Genomic DNA, 17494 nt, shown 5'->3' on the forward strand with positions numbered 1-17494 from the left:
CATAATTTACCCTCTATATTTTTAAAATAATTAAAGGAATTGATCATTCTTTTATGTTATGTCTAAAATAAAATAAAATTCAAATCATGCGAAAGGTAGTTAAACTAATTTAAGATTAAAAAAAACATTTGTAACAACTATTGACGAGACTTTTTAAATTACTGTAATAAACAGAAACTAAAGAAACTTCCGTTCACTTTAATTTGGTAAATTAAGCATCTTTCCTAGTTTTTAATTTTGTTTTTAGATTTTCGGTCAAATTTTTATACAATTTTCATTTTCTTTCACACTTTCAGAGGTATTATTTTTTTTTGTTTATTTACTACGCTTATTTTTGTTTATTTTTTGCATTTATTTTACTAAACTAAAACTTGTAATTATATATATATATATATATAAATATATATATATATATATATATATATATATATATATATATATATATATATATATATATATATATATATATATATATATATATATATATATATATATATATATATATATATATATATATATATATATATATATATATATATATATATATATATATATATATATATATATATATATATATATATATATATATATATATATATATATATATATATATATATATATATATATATATATATATATATATATATATATATATATATATATATATATATATATATATATATATATATATATATATATATATATATATCTGTATTACAAAAGCACTAAAGCAATCCATATCTACGATATACTTTTTTTCTCCAACACAAATTAACTATTCAACTATTCATAAACATGGCGTCCTAGGATTGTTGGGACAAACTGTAAACGGAGGTATGGGGACATCACAAGGATTCAGCACCCATGGTCGAAAATGACATGGGAAAGTAGTATGACAGGTACAAAAAACAAAGAGACGCCAGACTGAGATCATCTGAAATATTTATTGGTCACAGTTATTATATTTGCAAAAAAAAAAAAACCTTAACATTGATATAACTTCCAAACGAATTAGAATTTGAAGAAAACTCGCATTAAGGTGATAGGTGAAGATAGTTGAAGATGGCCCTTTAAGCAGGTTCAAAATTTAAGTCAGTAATTGCATTCATACAAACTGCAGAGCGATTTCAATTGGTATTTTTTTACTTCAAATTTGACAGTTAATAATTCACGAACTTCTTCTTCTTCTTCTTGGGCACTACAGCCTATGACAGGCCTAGGCCGTGTTCTTGCCATCTTGATCTATTCTGTGCCATGGCCTTCCAGTTAGTTATTCCTGTTATCTTTAGGTCAATCTCAACTGCGTCCAGCCACCTAGTCGGTGAACGACCCCTTTTTCTTCTACCTTCTGGTTTAAAAAAAATTACTTTTCTTGCGGGGTGGATTTTGGTCTTCAGATCTATAAAGGCGTCTCAGCCATCGAATGCGATTTGCCGTAATAACTCTTAATAAAAAAGAGGAGAACAAATTTCTGATTTTTGAGAGAGAGATTCTTAGAAGAATTTTTGGTTTAGTCTATGAGAATAACAAATGGCGCACCCTTTACAATCATGAGTTATATAAAAATAATAAAAAAATTCACGAACTAACAAACGAATATTAACTTTTCTCTTATTCCATCGTTTTTCTTGTAAAATGTTTCTAAACACATTCGTAATTTTAAGTTCTAATTTGCACAACAAAACATATGATAACGTAATAAAAAACGGAAAACAGCAATTGAAATTGCAGCAACTTTCGAAGAAACTAGAATTTCAAGAGAAGTTAATTCCTTAAACAAACATGACCCATTCATCATATTAAGTTTCCAGTCTGCAGTTGCATTCCTCTGGTCTACAGAGTGGCCCACTCTGTGATTTTTACTACTAGTTTAAAAGCTATTAATTCTCGAAATAATTATCGAATGTTATTTTTGTTTATTCCATGGTAATCTCTTTACATTTTTCTACACACTTTCTTAAATTCAAAGTTTTAAGTCTCATATTTTTTGAGCTGCAAAATAAAATGTAACATTAAATTACGTAACAGCTACGTTACCCAAAACAACGTATCAGCTTACGATTTTTTAATATAGGGAGAATAATTTTTATATTTATAATATAATATAGGAATAATTTAATATAGGGAGAATAATTTTTAATATAGGGAAAATTTTAAATTTCTGTAGAAAAAAAAATCCTCAGAAAATTTATGACAATTAAACAATAAAAAATTCCAAGTACTTCTTTTAAATCATCTTTTTAAACATATAATTTAATCTTAGTGTCAACAGGCGAAGATATGTTCGAGTTAAAAATTTGACACTTATAAAATGCAGCTTCTAAAAAACGCTTTTGAAAAATTTCTTCCAGATGGAACTTGAAAGGGTTTTTAGTCAATCATTTTTCCAATTTCTTCTAGAAATCAAACAGATTTTAATGTTTTTACTTCTACCTTCCTCGATAATGATTCGTTGAATTTGGATAATATTTTTGATTTTTCTTTGTTTTTTCCTCTTAAAAATAAATTTGGGACCCCTAATGTATATGTTTTCTTTTTAAAGTATACATTTAGAGAAGTTATAGGGGGAAACCCTACATATTATTTGATATACAAGACACGACTTGATTGATATAAGACATGACTTGATACTTCACTGACTACACTAAATTCTATTCTACATTCAACTGTCTAACATTAATAGTTTACCGATGTTTTTTAGTGATATTTTTTTCATAAATTAAGTATGTAAAGCCATTATTTAAAAAATTATAAGATATGCGATCACTAGCATAATAGTTGGAGCCATTAAAATCTATACTAACAACACTTCCTCTTTAAAAATTTCCAAAGTAGTCTAAAATTTATTTTGAAAAATTTCCTTTATATGTTCCTGATTTTTCTCTCAATTTAGCTCATTAAAACAGTTCTTATATCTCATAATCAATAAAAACTTTATTAATGTGAACTCTCGTAAACATTAATACAACGCAAGCACTCCATCTCGCAAAATTACTAAATTTCGTGACATATATATTAAGGGAGATCATTACGGAACCCTATATATTATTAGAAATACAAGACAGCCCTTGATAGCCCTTGATTAATAGTTCACTGACTAGACTACATTATATATTCTACATTCAAATATTTATCATGAATAGTTTATCGATGTTTTATAGTGACATTTTTTCATAAATTAAGTATGTAATTCCACTACTTTAAAAATTATAGACTACGCAATTCCTATCATAAAAGTTGAAGCAATTTAAATTTATCCTTTTCATAACCACTTCAACTTGAAGAATACTTTTTAAAAAAATTTCATTTATATGCACCTGATTTTCTCCAAATTTAACCCATTAAAACAGTTCTGAAATCTTGCAATCATCAAAAAATTCGAATATAATACAACGCAAACACTCCCTCTCGCAACCAAAATGTATCAACTAATTACTAAATTTCGTGACATTTAAAATTATTCCTTCCCTCGTTTTGTAACACAAAGTGACACTTTAGAAAACTCAGCGTTGCTTGAAGTGAGGCATTGTTATTGCGATTGTTTGTCTTCTCCGCTTCTAATTAAAAGGATTCATCTTGAAGGGGAAGAAATTAAAACCAGAACTGCTGTCTCATTAAATTTAATGCGAATGGTTTCCGCTACAAGTGTAACATAGATTTTGAAATGTTGTGCCATGTCCTCAAAAATAAAACTAAGGCTAGTAATCATTATTAAGTTAATTTAAATTTATTTATTACTTCATTATTGTCTAAAATGTAACAAAAGTTTGAGTTTTCGAAATGAGAAATTTCGATAGATAAACGAATAGAGGAAAATGGTAAAAAGAATTTCGTGAAAGAGAACAGAATATAATATTAATTGGGCATCATAGTAATTGTATTGCTAAAATAGATAATAATGAAACTGAGAAGTTAAATACTATTGATAAATTAAGTAAGAAATGAGTTGATAAACCAAATAATAATTAAATTGATAAACTAAATAAGAAACAGAAGAAGGAATAACTAATTTTATGGACTAAACTATAAGCAGATTAAAGCAACAACAAGAAGCGTAAATAAAGCAAAAATTGACATACTATAGTTTTGGTTCTGTAAACAAGAACTTTCCTCAGTGTCTAAACATCAACTAATAACAGAGAAGTGAAAAAACAAACACTTGCAAAAGGGTTTAACCAATAGAGACAGGGGAACGAGTTTGAACAAGACAATAAAAGAAGCTAAGTAAGAAACATGTGGGGGGGGTTGGTATGAACCCCAGACTGCAAAAGATTAAATTAGAATAGATTTCCAAACATTGGGAAACGATGGGATGCTAGTAAAATCAGAAACTTAATTATTAGTATTAGAATTTTTCAAAATATAGAATGATTCCCAGAAATCAAGTTCGGTAGATGAAAAGCAGTGTAGAATAATAATAATTTCGCTAGCTTCTTTTGTTTTAACTTCCCTTAAATATAAATTTAGGACTATTAATGTGTATTATTTTTAACGCGAAATTTTGACTGTGATTCTAAAAATAATTAAGGGAGATCATAAGGGAACCCTATATATCATTAGATATACAAAACATTACTTAATTGATACTTCGCTAACAAGACTACATTATATTCTACATTCAAATATCTATCATAAATAGTTTATTCATGATTTATGGTAAAAAAAATTTCATAAATTAAGAATATAATTCCACTACTTCAAAAGTTATAAACTGCGAGATTCCTACCGTAAAAGTTGGAGCCATTTTTATTTTTCATAACACTTCAAATTTAAGAACACTTTTTAAAAAGTTTAATTTATATTTTCCTGATTTTTTCCTAATTTAACCCATTAAAACGATTCTTAAATCTTGCAATCATCAAAAACTTCAAAACTAATACAACGCGAACACTCCCTCTCGCAACCAAAATGTATCAACTAATTACTAAATTTCGTGACATTTAAAATTATTCCTTCCCTCGTTTTGTAACACAAAGTGACACTTTAGAAAACTCAGCGTTGCTTGAAGTGAGGCATTGTTATTGCGATTGTTTGTCTTCCCCGCTTCTAATTAAAAGGATCCATCTTGAAGGGGAAAGAGTTAAAACCAGAAATGCTGTCTCATTAAATTTGATGCGAATGGTTTCCGTTACAAGTGTAACATATACTATTTTGAAATGTTGTGCCATGTCCTCAAAAATAAAACTAAGGCTAGTAATCATAAGTTAATTTAAATTTATTTATTACTTCATTATTGTCTACAATGTAACAAGAGTTTGAGTTTTTGAAGAAAAAAATTTCGACTGTAAACAAATGAAGGAAAATTTATGTAAAAAAAGGGTTGTCATTGGAAAAAGAATTGCTTTATAAAAGCGGAATGGAATATTAATTAGGTTAATATTTGTTAAATTATAATTAGGTTGACCATTTTGATCTGTGTACGAGCTTTATAACTAATTTTGAAACTCGAACAAGTTCTCTTGTTTTTTAAACAGAAGGCTACGAACCTTCCGTATTTCTTTTATGAATTTTTCGTCGAGCAATTTCAGAACATAGTAATTGTCCAATTGGTTTCCGTTGTCAACCTTTAATTCTTAATATTAACCTTCTATTCCTTCTTCTAAATATTTCATTTTAAAAAAAGTTTCATTTTATATTTTGAATTAACACGTGACTTAATAGTGGATATATTTTTAATTGTTAGAGAGGGGGGCACCAAAATATTTTCAGTGCTTAGGGCTTCAAGAGGTCTTAATCCGGCCCAGATGACATAACTACTATAAAGAGGAGAATTATATAAGCCTACGAATTATTTAGAAATAATGGTGGATAAAAATCTACTAAATAGAATTTACTAAACCAAGAATCACAATTGATAAACTACCACTTTAAAATATATATATTTGCAGTCTGCAGTCCGGAGCAAGTTGGCATCTTTGGTATAGGTGTCGTGAATTTCTGCCCTGTGATGTGAGAAGTATTTTGAAGAATTCAGAACGTTGTAAAAAAATGCAATTTAATTACAATTCTTTCAATATAGTTAATGATATAGTGGGAAAAGATTTTAGTGAATGTAGGAACAACGGCTTTAGAAACAGCGAAGAACTGTTTACGAAAAACATTTTCTTAATAACAGTTGCCTTAATAAACCTGGCAGACAAATATTAAATTCTATTCATTAGTTGATTATGTTTTTAAAACCAAAACTTCGCGCTTTTTCGATACGTTGTTGAGAACCATCATCCTCTAAGTGCTTCAGCTGTAGCTTAAAGAGTCCAATTACATTCGTCATATAATACAAATTTCTTCGAAAACCTCTAATTCTTAATTTTAAGCGTTCGTGGAGTACCAATATTCGTCGACGAAACAAACTTTAAATTTGCGACACGAATGAAACAAAACTTTTATTTCGGAACATTTTCAGAGACTGTACGTATAGGTGAGAAAATTTCAGGTTTTGTGATGTGGAAAGTATTTTGAAGAATTACGAACTTTCTAGAAAAGGAATTAGGGTTAATGCTTCGCGGAACACAGAACATCTGGTAAACGTCATTTACACTTACCAGTGGTAGAGATGTTTTGTCATTATTCATTTTTCAAAATACTGGTGCGGCGAACTTCAGCGACGGGAAGAATATGATGGACGACTTGTTCGGAGAAATTGGAGAAGATTGGAGTTGTGAATGAAATTAATGTTTCGTAAAGCATGTGTTCTTCGCTATTTTCTAAAATATGTGAAACATTCTAGCGAGTTGAATTGATGAAGAGATGAAATAAAAGAGCGGTAGCGAATTTATTAGAACAAGTATAATTGACGCAATTCGCTGTATTTTAGAAATTCCACTCCTAATATACTCAATTGTAGAATTCGAAAGCTACATACTTTTTAAGAGAAATATTAAGAACGTTTTATTTTTAAATAAATAAAAATTTATCTTTTTTTTTTTTATTTAAATTTTTTTAAACTATTTTTACTTCTTACATTTAATGTCGAGACTTTATGACTTAATATCTAAACAAAGCTATACTTGATTTTTTTATTAAATAAAAATAATTAATAATTAAAAAGTTTTAAAAAAATTAATAATCACTGTTTCTAATAATCGTTTTATTTATGTCTCTGTTTAATTCTTGCCTACCTTGCTAATGTTCGTTAAATTTTGATAATGTTTTACTATGAGGGCTCTATAAGTTTAAACAACCGATGCTGCATCAGGACCGATTGCAGCGGCAATAAATCAGTTCCTCCTCATTACCCAGAAGAAAAAAAATTCCCTAATTTTTAACTGATTTCATTAAAATTCCATGAATTTGGTAACCATAAATTTTATGATTGAAAAATCAGTTATGCCTTATTATTATACATAAAAATATTGCAAAATACAGGGGTGATTGTGAGTCCAAGTCAAAATTCCGGAAAATTTCTTAAGTTAAAAAAAAAAAAAAAAACGTTTAAATTGAAAAATTAGAAAAAAATTTAAACAAGGTTTTTTCCTTTTTCTCAACATTTCTTAGTTTACTTAAAATATATTTAAAATTTTTTCACATACCTATGATGACCTGGAGAAATAATTAAAATTTACAAAGATGTCTTTCTTTCTTGAGTTTATGATTATAACAACTATTTACTGATAAAAAGTTAATATTAATCATGAATATAAGCTTATAAAGTATCTCTCTGGCTCTCTTACAAGCAAATAAAATAAACTGTGTTTTTAAGTTCCACCTTTGAAAATTTGATTTCCGGAAACTTCTGTGATCAAAGATTTTTTGAAACTCCCGGATCACTGTTAACGAAAAATCCGGATTTTTTCCGGAGCACAATCAGCTCTGAAAATACTTACACTAGCTATGAGAGATAAAAATAATTTTTTTTTAAAAGTAATAAACCGATTTCTTTGGGAAAAAAAACATACTTTTGATTATCTTAAACTCAAATTAAATCATTTTTAATGACTTTTTAGCTATTTTAATTAAATTCCCTAAAATTTCCCTGTTTTGTGTCTACCCTGCAATTGCTGTATTCAGAAAACTTAATTTGAGAAAGAAAATCTAAAACCAGAGAGAAATTTTTCATTGGCTCATAACTTCTGATATATAGATCTGTTCACTTAATTTATGTTAAATTCGTTAAAAATCAAGAGTATCTCTGATTAAGGTTACTTCTTCAAAATTAAGATTCCGGTTGTGGTTTAAAAGAATCATCACTAGTGATAACTTTGGTGAGCGTATTATATTTCTTCATTATATTTCTTTATTATATTTATTTATTATATTTATTTATTATATTTAATTATGATATTTATATATTATATCTATATATTATATTTATTTATATATATTGGAATAAGTTTCTATATTAAAAAGCGAAACTCTATAATATATTAACAATTACCACATTTTCACACAAATTCTTAAAATAAACAGATTTTTAAAGAAAGTATCATTTAGCAACTTAGTATTTGTGATGTTTAAAGATGCCTGTTCACCTGGGTTTTTTGTAAAAAATCAGTTTTTTCAAGTACGCAATAGTTTCTTTACAGTACACAATACTTCAATTAGAAGATTGTGTACAGTGAAGAAATTTCCGTGCAAACTTACTCAAACACAAAATGCTCATTTCCTGATAAATCATTATCAATGCATTAACTGATAAATGATTTTTGACGAATATATCAATTTTAAAAAAATTATTGATGAAAATGGGTAATAAAATATTAAACCTTCTTTTGCAGGCTGATAAACCTTTTTAAAAACTATAGAGTTTAGAGAAGATTATTTAAGAGTCTAAAATAAGTAACCACAATTAAACAATAATAAAGAAATAAAAATAAAAAATAATATGTTTTATAGTTAACAGTTAAACAGTTATTTATAATAAAAATAAAAACAGTTAAATTTATTAAGTTATAAATAAAGATAAAACTTGATGCAAAAACTTGATATTGTTTTATTAAAGTTAGTTTTTAAATTTAATATCTTAAACAGAATTTGCATGAAAACTGCAAAACTCTTTACACATTCCCTTTGCATAAATTTAACAAATGTGAGTAAAAAAAGCACAGTTATTTTAACACTTAGATTTAGTGTAAATTACCCACAACTCTTTTCGCGCTAATGATTCAAAGCATTTAACAAAATCCTGAAAAAAATTAACTCAAATTTATTATACACATTCAAAATCTCCACCTTAATTAAAGGCAAAGGTGAATTCATTTGCTTTTTCCTTCTAAAATGTGCTTTAAATGCTGGGGTTGACTCCATTTTAAAATTATATAATGATCACTGATAATTTTTAAAAAAATATTGTGCATTAAATATCGTTCATTTTGTAGAATAAATTTATAAACCTTCAGAACAGAAATTTTTAATACACTACACAAAATTTTATTTTTAAAGACTCAAAGATTATGAAATGTACTTAATTTTATAATCAACATATTTTACACCATTGAAAAAAAGTTTCAAAATGTAATAAATAAAATACAAAACTATGATAAAAACATTGTTTATTTAAACATTTCACTTTATACAATAAATACAAAAAATATGAAAATGGGTCTTCAAAAAAGTAAAATATAGTTTCAGCTGTTATATCCTAGAGGATCATTATTTGTATCTAGTAAAGAAAAGGATGCATTAAGAGTAATGCGTAGAAAATGCTTGATATCTTCATTAGAAAACTCCTGAAAATAAACATAAATGTCAACATTAATACAATCACAACGTTTTTCTTTCTTTCTTTTTTTAAGAAGAGAGCATTTAACAATAATTTATTAAAACCGCACAACTCCTTAATACAAAATAATTGGTAATGATGCCTGTTTGATTATCAAAAATTCAGATTATTCAAAATTACAGTTGTAATTGATGTTTGACAATATCAAAGAAAAAACAGCATCTTTAAAAGGTGCTACATTGGAGCTTCAGGATTTGTTGTTGTTCACTTTTTACTATGCAAAGAGATGTGTTACGTTTTTAACCTTTTTTTTTTTTTTTTTGATGCTATATCTTTTTAAGAATGTAAGTGAATCGTGCTTTCAGATAACTCTAGGGGAATTTTTTTTTCCCTGTTGCAGGATATTTACTTTCGTATCGCTGATTTCAAATATGTTATTGATTTCTTTCTCCAAGCATCAGATTGTTTTTATTTTTTTTAATGACATACTTTTTTTTTTTTCTTTGTAGAAATGTTTAAGCTATCTTGGTTCTCATCAAAAACTCATAAAATTATTACACTGGAGAAAAAATTTTTTATAAATTTTTATTTTCAATCTATTTTTTGTCAAAATGTTCAAATTTTAAAAATGTTGCCTAACTCCCTTAGAAGTTTGTCACAGATTTGACATGACCCCATATTATACAGTCAAACCCCGCAATAGTGAACCTTCAAGGGACCGAAGTTTCGGTTCGCTATAACCGGGAGTTCACTATATCTGTTACGCAGTCAATTTAACTAATGGTTCCTTAACTCCTCCCTTTTATTACACATTATTCAAATAAATGACTGAAAAATATTATGTAGCGGCAAAAAATTTGTTATTTTTCATTACTCTTCGTCTTGCGTACAAAAAAATTAGTAATCTTTAGCTGATGAGCAATCCTCACCATCAGATATGGAAACACTTCCCAACTCTCACATAATTTTTCCTGAATTTCTGCTATTCCGCTTTTTAAACATGTCTAACCTGCCATTCGAGCACATAAATGTAGTTTCATAAAATCGCTTAGCAAATTCATCAACATTTGCCAGATACTGGAAGATTGCGGCTTCTTCGATTGGTGAACCACTTCAGCAATGTTTCTTCATTATCCTTGTAATCTGCTCTTCTCAACTTTTTTCCACCATTTAAATTTTTTTCATGAGCAGAAATTATTAACTGCCTTTTTTTCCATATGTTACAAATTGCAGATTTGGATAGTTTATATTCCCTGCAAATATCAGCTTGATTGCATCCATTTTCAATTTTTCTGATTATGCCCATTTTATCATCAATGGAGAACGTTTTACGTTTACTGGTCGCCATAGTTAAATTTGAGACACTTGTTTGCAGGATTTATTTTAACTGAGAGCAAAAAGGAGTTGAAATGATGGCCTTATCAACACATATTAGTGTCCAACTCTTTGACCAATAATGAATAATTACTCATTCCTTCTGAAAAAAATGCATATTGATCCCGCTGCCTGGGTTGGAAACATCTGCTTGGTTTGTTTAGGGATGGGAAAGTGAGATAAAAGAAGCAAACAAGAAAATATGCTTATTGCTACATTCCCCTCTATAGATGGTTTTGAAAATCAGTATATGTATTTAATTTGAAGTAAAAATTTCAAAATTATTACAAATTTTTTTTTAAAAAAATCAGTCGAAGACAGAAATAAGTTCACTATATCCAACTTCCTCACTTTTTTGGTTCACTATATCCACAAAAAATAACATTATCCGAGTATAGCAAGACACGGGACCGAAAATTTTGTTCACTATATCCGGGAGTTCACTATAAACCGTGTTCACTATAGCGGGGTTTGACTGTATATATGTTTCTAAACTTGTGCATTTCCACAAAAAATAGCTTAAAAATAAAAAAAAATCTGTAGCTTTAGGAGCAAAACGAATTTTTACACCCTGATTGGGTAATATCAAGTATTTGCATAAATGCAACAAAAAATTAGCTCCCCATTTTCTGATTTTGTATCTAAAGTTTTTGCCGAAAACGAAAACCGTTCTGGCTGTATGTCTGCTCTCAGCCACCACAGCAAAGATGTTAGCCACAGCTTAATGGCAAACTATATATATTGCGGCACTGTGAAGATGTAAAGAGTAAAGATTGTTCCGTATGTTCAAACAGAAAAATTAAAGGCAGAAGCTGCCAAACTAATTATTTTTGCGACAAAAGTTCTCAAAAACCAGGGCTTCATATTAAAGACTGCTTTGAAAGATACTACACAATGGAGGACAATTAAAATATAATTTTTACATAAAATTAAAACATATTAATGTGTTACATATATCTTAAGTTTAAAAAAGAATTAATACATTTTATTTTCCCTTCATAATCTTGCATATTGTGTATTACTGTTTGTTCAACGAAAATTAATTCCAACCAGCATGACACCCATGCAGGGCCGGATTAACCTATAGGCACACTAGGCACGTGCCTAGGGCCTACGAAAAACTTGGGAGAAAAAATTTGTTGACAAAAATAATTTAGCTTTAAAAACAACAAGTGTATTTTGCACAAAATTATGAAGATACAAATAAAAATATCATATTTTTCGGTAATAAATTATTTTGCAGAATCTTATGATCTAATATATTACTTTTTTGCGATTTTTGGATTCAACAAAATCTTGTATTATGCTGTCGAATTCCAAACTACGCAAAATGTCATATTCAATAAACATAAGTGCGAGCGATGCCAAACGATCTTGATTCAAAGTTGAACGCAAATAATTTTTTATCAAATTTTAGCATATATTTTGAAAAGAGGGGAGGAGTAGGGGAAGGAGGGGAGGGCCCAAAAACGGCTATGCCTAGGGCCTACGAAAGGTATAATCCGGCTCTGCACCCATGCATCAAATATAGCAACATAAAAAAATAAACATGTATACAAACAACTATATAAATATAAAACTTTAAAAATAAGGAGAAAAAACTTAATTGTTTTTCTTTTTCTAGATCAAGAATTCAAATCTCAAAGGGTCTGCTTTTATCATACAGGGAATAGATTAAAATTGAAATAAATGCTTATTTGCCTTTACCTTATAGAGCTCATATCTTTCAGAAGATAAAATGTCTGCTAATTGAATAGCTTCCTTGTACCTCTCTTCTGAAGTTAAAAGATCTTGTAACAAATGAGAAACATGTGGTATACATTGTTTACGGAGATGAGCTAATTGGAGAGTACGGCCCTCATCAATAGTGCCATCCTGTAAACGCAAAAACAAATAGCAAATTTAGATCTAAACAGAAATTTAATTCTTTAAAAAAGTTAAAAATACTCAAGGTGCGTAGATAGGCTTTTCAACAAAAATTAAGCACCTTTTAAGTACTTTTCAAGAGCTCAAAAAATATTTTTAATCATTTTCCAAACAAAAAAAAACAGAATTAAGATCTGTGCAGTAAAAAAAAATTTTTTTTCTCTATCATTTAAAGTTCTTAATTTAGAAACATAAATTCAATAAAATTCAGAAACTTTACATAATCATGATTAAATAACTAGTTTCTGATAAATATTGCGGAGAAAAATGTGAAAATCGTGCCTTTTTTGTAATTCAGAACCACAATCGACATGGCAAAGGAAAAAATGGCTTTTTAAAAAATAGAAAATTAAGCACTTTTTACGAACCCCAAATAGAAAAGCACCTTTAAGGGCATTTAAAAAAACGTAAATCAAAAATAAGCACCTTTAAGCACTTTTTAAAAATGCTATGCACCCTGATACTAAATATATTGCAGGTCATTCCTGTAAAAAAAGATCAAATGGCAGAACAAAAACATAATAAACTAAAATGGATACTTGATAAATTGTTATAATTTTTGCAGCAATAATTGTGATGTTTTATGCTTCAGTTTTTCACAAACTCTACGTGGGCTTTAGTGTTTATGGAGAAAAATAGATTTATAGTATTTAAGCTTTTTCAGTTTTTAGGGAAATAAAAGGAAAGACTTTTTCAATAATTACAATATTCAATATTTCTAAAAAAAAGTACAATTATAAATTTGATATTTAAGTCTAAAACATATGCAAGAACTTCCCTAAACTATAACTGAAACTGCTAAACTAAAAAATATCATCTATAAATAGAAAAAGTAAATTTTATTGCCAAAACAATAAAACAATTGTACTTCTCCACCAGCTATTTAATACTGATTAGTTCAATATTGCTTTTGTTTGGTATTTACGAATTAACCTGAAAGATTGAAAAAAGTGAACTGAAATTTCCCGTTTTCCCATATCTATAGTTCACGATCAGTGTTTTCATCATAGAAAAAAAATGGGGGAGAATTTCTCACCCTTTCTCAAAAACAGGGTGAGATTTCAGAAAGTTAAGTGAGATTTCTAAAAACTAAAAAAACACAACAAAAAATCAAAAAAAAAATTCATTTCTTTTATTATAATACATTTTTAACGTCTTCTATTTTTTAAAGCATTGAATATTCTTGCTGCATCATCATAGAAGATTTTGCCTTTACTAGGTATTTGTCCATCTTACATTAGTGCATTAAAAATTTGAATGTCTTACATGAAAAAACCTTACCTACAGTAAACACGTGGTTGCAGAGAAATGTGTTCTGAAAGGGGTTCCGTGGTTCGGTTGTGTTCTGTTGTTCGAAAAGGTTCTGAACAATACTGGTAAATAGGAAAGCTAGATAACGGAGCAAATATTGAAAATAATGAAAGATCCAGGAAGAAAAGTGAAACGGATTCTTCCAAAGTGAAACTTCTTCCAAAATGCGAGAAATTCGCGAATTTTGAAATTGATTTATAGAATGCGCGAATTTCTCGCAGTAATAATTTTTTAATGCGAGAAAAGAAAAAAATATGCGAGGATTCTCGCGCTGTTGTGAAAACACTGACGATGTATGGTACCTTGAGAAACAATCGATCGAGGTTCCATTATAAATGCTATGAAATACCCTTAACTCAATGGGAAGTTTCCCTTCTACATGCACTTCATAAAAACATCATTTTGGTTCAGCCACTTTAAATACTCAATATACATTTAATTTTTAAAAAATTTTAAAAAACTATGCGATGTGCTATTAAAAGAATTTTTAAAAATTAAAAAATATAAACAAAAAATCGAATTAACAGTTTTCAAAGTATAACTAGCAATCATAAATTTGCTTCATGTCGTTATTATCAAACTAATTAAGTTGATTAGATTTGGTTGATTTTTTAAAATATTACATAATTTTTTCCAAAGTGTAAAATTAAAAATAAAATTTCCACTTACTGTTCTTTGATCAACCATCCATCCTCCATTCACAAAGAGTAGGACATTATATAAACATTCCGATGCAGTCTATTGAGAAAAAATATTATATTACATTACATATATATTATTATTATATTATACAATATTATTTATAAATGCTTTTAATTTATGTTTACCTCCTTAATTTTTAGATAAAATGTGATATGCACATAATTGTTTCGATTGTAATTTGTACTGAACAGCATTTAATAGCTGTACAAAACTTTAAAACTAGTAATATAAAAATAATAAACAAATTTGGTTTTTATAAAAAAAAAGTATATTTTTATATTGAAAAAAAATTATAATTACTAAAACCTTATTCATACGACAAAAAAGCATGTGCCTAGGTCGTATATAAATACAAAAAAAATCTTTTTTACCCCTTCCTTGATAAATTTTAACGCTGCACATAAAATCATTTCTTGTAAGAAAATTAAAGACAAAGATAGTTAAGTAAATAACAGTCCTAACAACAATATTCACCTTTACAACATGGAAATAGAAGAAAAGCAAATTGTGTATAGACAGTAACTACAAAAGTAACAGTATTTTGTAAAGGCAATATTTCAAACTAAGTAACTTTTATCTTCTATAGAAGTTGAATTTTTTTTATTATGGTTCAAACAAACCAGATTTTATATATTTTTATGTAAGACAATTTTATGCAACAAACCTATTTAGAAACCTTAACAGAACATAAAAATAGCTGATTTATGAAAGAGGTTACATTTAATTATCTTTTAAACATCTTTTTAAATTACAAGAATGTCATTACATTAATTAAAGTGCTTTTGCAGAAAAGCTATAGCATAGCTAACAAATTAATAATTTTTTGAATCATACATTTTATATGAATTATTTCTGTATGATTTGATAAGGATCATAACGCTAAATCTTAAAACAAATTTCTATAAATTAATTTTTTTTTCAAATATTTTATAAGAATAATTATTATTAGCATTGACAATAAGATTATATGCAAGACAATAAGATTAAAATTACTATCTATAAACTAATTACCAACAGCTAATTTGTGTGAATAACTTCTGTAAAGTTAAACTTGTCAATATCTATGTCTTGTTATCACATAAAAATTTTATTTAAAAAAAAAAAAATTCTAAAGAAAACCATGACACAAATATCTACACTTACAGAACCAAGCATGCTAACAACATCTTTCCACCTTTTCAAGTCCTTTTCATACTGTTGCATTTCATGTTCATGAGCAACTTTTTCTTTAAAAGTGACATGATCTCCAGGACCCTGAGGTTCTTTAGGCTTAGCATGGAGCGAGTGGTGAAACCAAGCATTAAAAGCATCCATGGCCTCCTAAATAAATTAATAAAGTAACAACTTACATCACCAATAAATATCTAATTGTAAACATCTTTAAAGGAAACTAAAATTTCAAAAAAAAATTATTCAATAAGATTTCACATGATAAAAAAATTAACTAACCAAATAAGCTTTGAAGCAAAGATACTCTCTGGTAGTATTGTCATCATCAGCGGACAATTCTTCATAACCTTTCTAAAAAAAATTCAAAAAAACCTGTTCATAATTTAAATACTTATCATTAATTATAGGAAATTAACCAAATACTAATCTATAAAATAATATTCAATGAAAAAAACACAAATAATAAAAAAACGCATAAAATTAAATAGATATAAAATACAAGTAAGAGCCATTGGGGAAGAACAATTTATGTTCATAAAAACTGATTCGGAGAAAGCACCATTTTTTGTGCAAAAAGGAACGGTTTTATTGCAGAATGACTGATCTTCACTGGGTAATAACTCTCGGGGGATAACCAATTTTTTACGCTATTGATTTGTCAAAACTGATCTTCAAAATGCAATAGGAGGCGACCTAATCATCATTTTTGTGAAAATTTTACATAACCCATTCTTCCCCCTTGTTCTTGAAGAAAGGAAAAAAAATTTCTTTATTGCAGACTGTACCAAACAAAAACAAAAAAAATTAACATTTTAAACTAAACTGTCAGTGGCCAGAGTAATATCACCTTTTTGGCCATTTCACTTATGTTGCTTCATATGTAAAAAAAAAAATATATTGATTACTTTTTTAAGAACAGTGCTCTCTATTAAAAAAATTATCGAATAATATGACTGAAATTATAACTGAAAATTTCCTAATATGCATTATTATAATGAAAAAAGGAAGGAATTAAAAGAAAATAATAAAAGTATCTTATTAGCAGGCTGGTCAAAAATCAATAACAAAACAAAAAATTGATGCTTTATACTAAACGGTTAATGATCAGTGTAATAACACCTTTTTAGATATTTCACTTGTAGTAAAAATATAATTCTTTAATTTCTAAATGTCTCTATTAAAAAAAATAATAATAAATAATATAATTCAGAGGCCACATAAGAACTGAAAATTTTCTAATATGTATTGTTAATAGTGAAAAAAATACAAACATTTATTTACTTATTATTTATTTATTTTTTTACTAAATTCAAATCTTTCTGGATGTCTGGAAAACATTTAAATATCATCTAT

General features: G+C 27.5%; 1 protein-coding gene across 1 annotated transcript in view; it reads right to left on the reverse strand.

Annotated features, from left to right (window-relative positions):
* Nucleotides 1-9471: 9471 nt before the first annotated feature.
* Nucleotides 9472-17494, reverse strand: part of Nup107 (nuclear pore complex protein Nup107) — a 41577-nt gene continuing 33554 nt past the window's right edge. Inside the window, exons 24-28 of the mRNA XM_043042034.3 lie at nt 16421-16492; nt 16115-16291; nt 14939-15007; nt 12740-12907; nt 9472-9665 (exon numbers count right to left, since the gene is read on the reverse strand). Coding sequence (XP_042897968.1) covers nt 9564-9665; nt 12740-12907; nt 14939-15007; nt 16115-16291; nt 16421-16492 — 588 coding nt within the window. The 3' untranslated portion in view covers nt 9472-9563. The remainder of the gene's footprint in view (nt 9666-12739; nt 12908-14938; nt 15008-16114; nt 16292-16420; nt 16493-17494) is intronic.

The sequence above is a fragment of the Parasteatoda tepidariorum genome, chromosome 9 (genome assembly GCF_982258835.1).
Source record: "Parasteatoda tepidariorum strain Cologne lab strain chromosome 9, Ptep-v5.0, whole genome shotgun sequence".
In the NCBI taxonomy this organism is placed as follows: domain Eukaryota; kingdom Metazoa; phylum Arthropoda; class Arachnida; order Araneae; family Theridiidae; genus Parasteatoda; species Parasteatoda tepidariorum.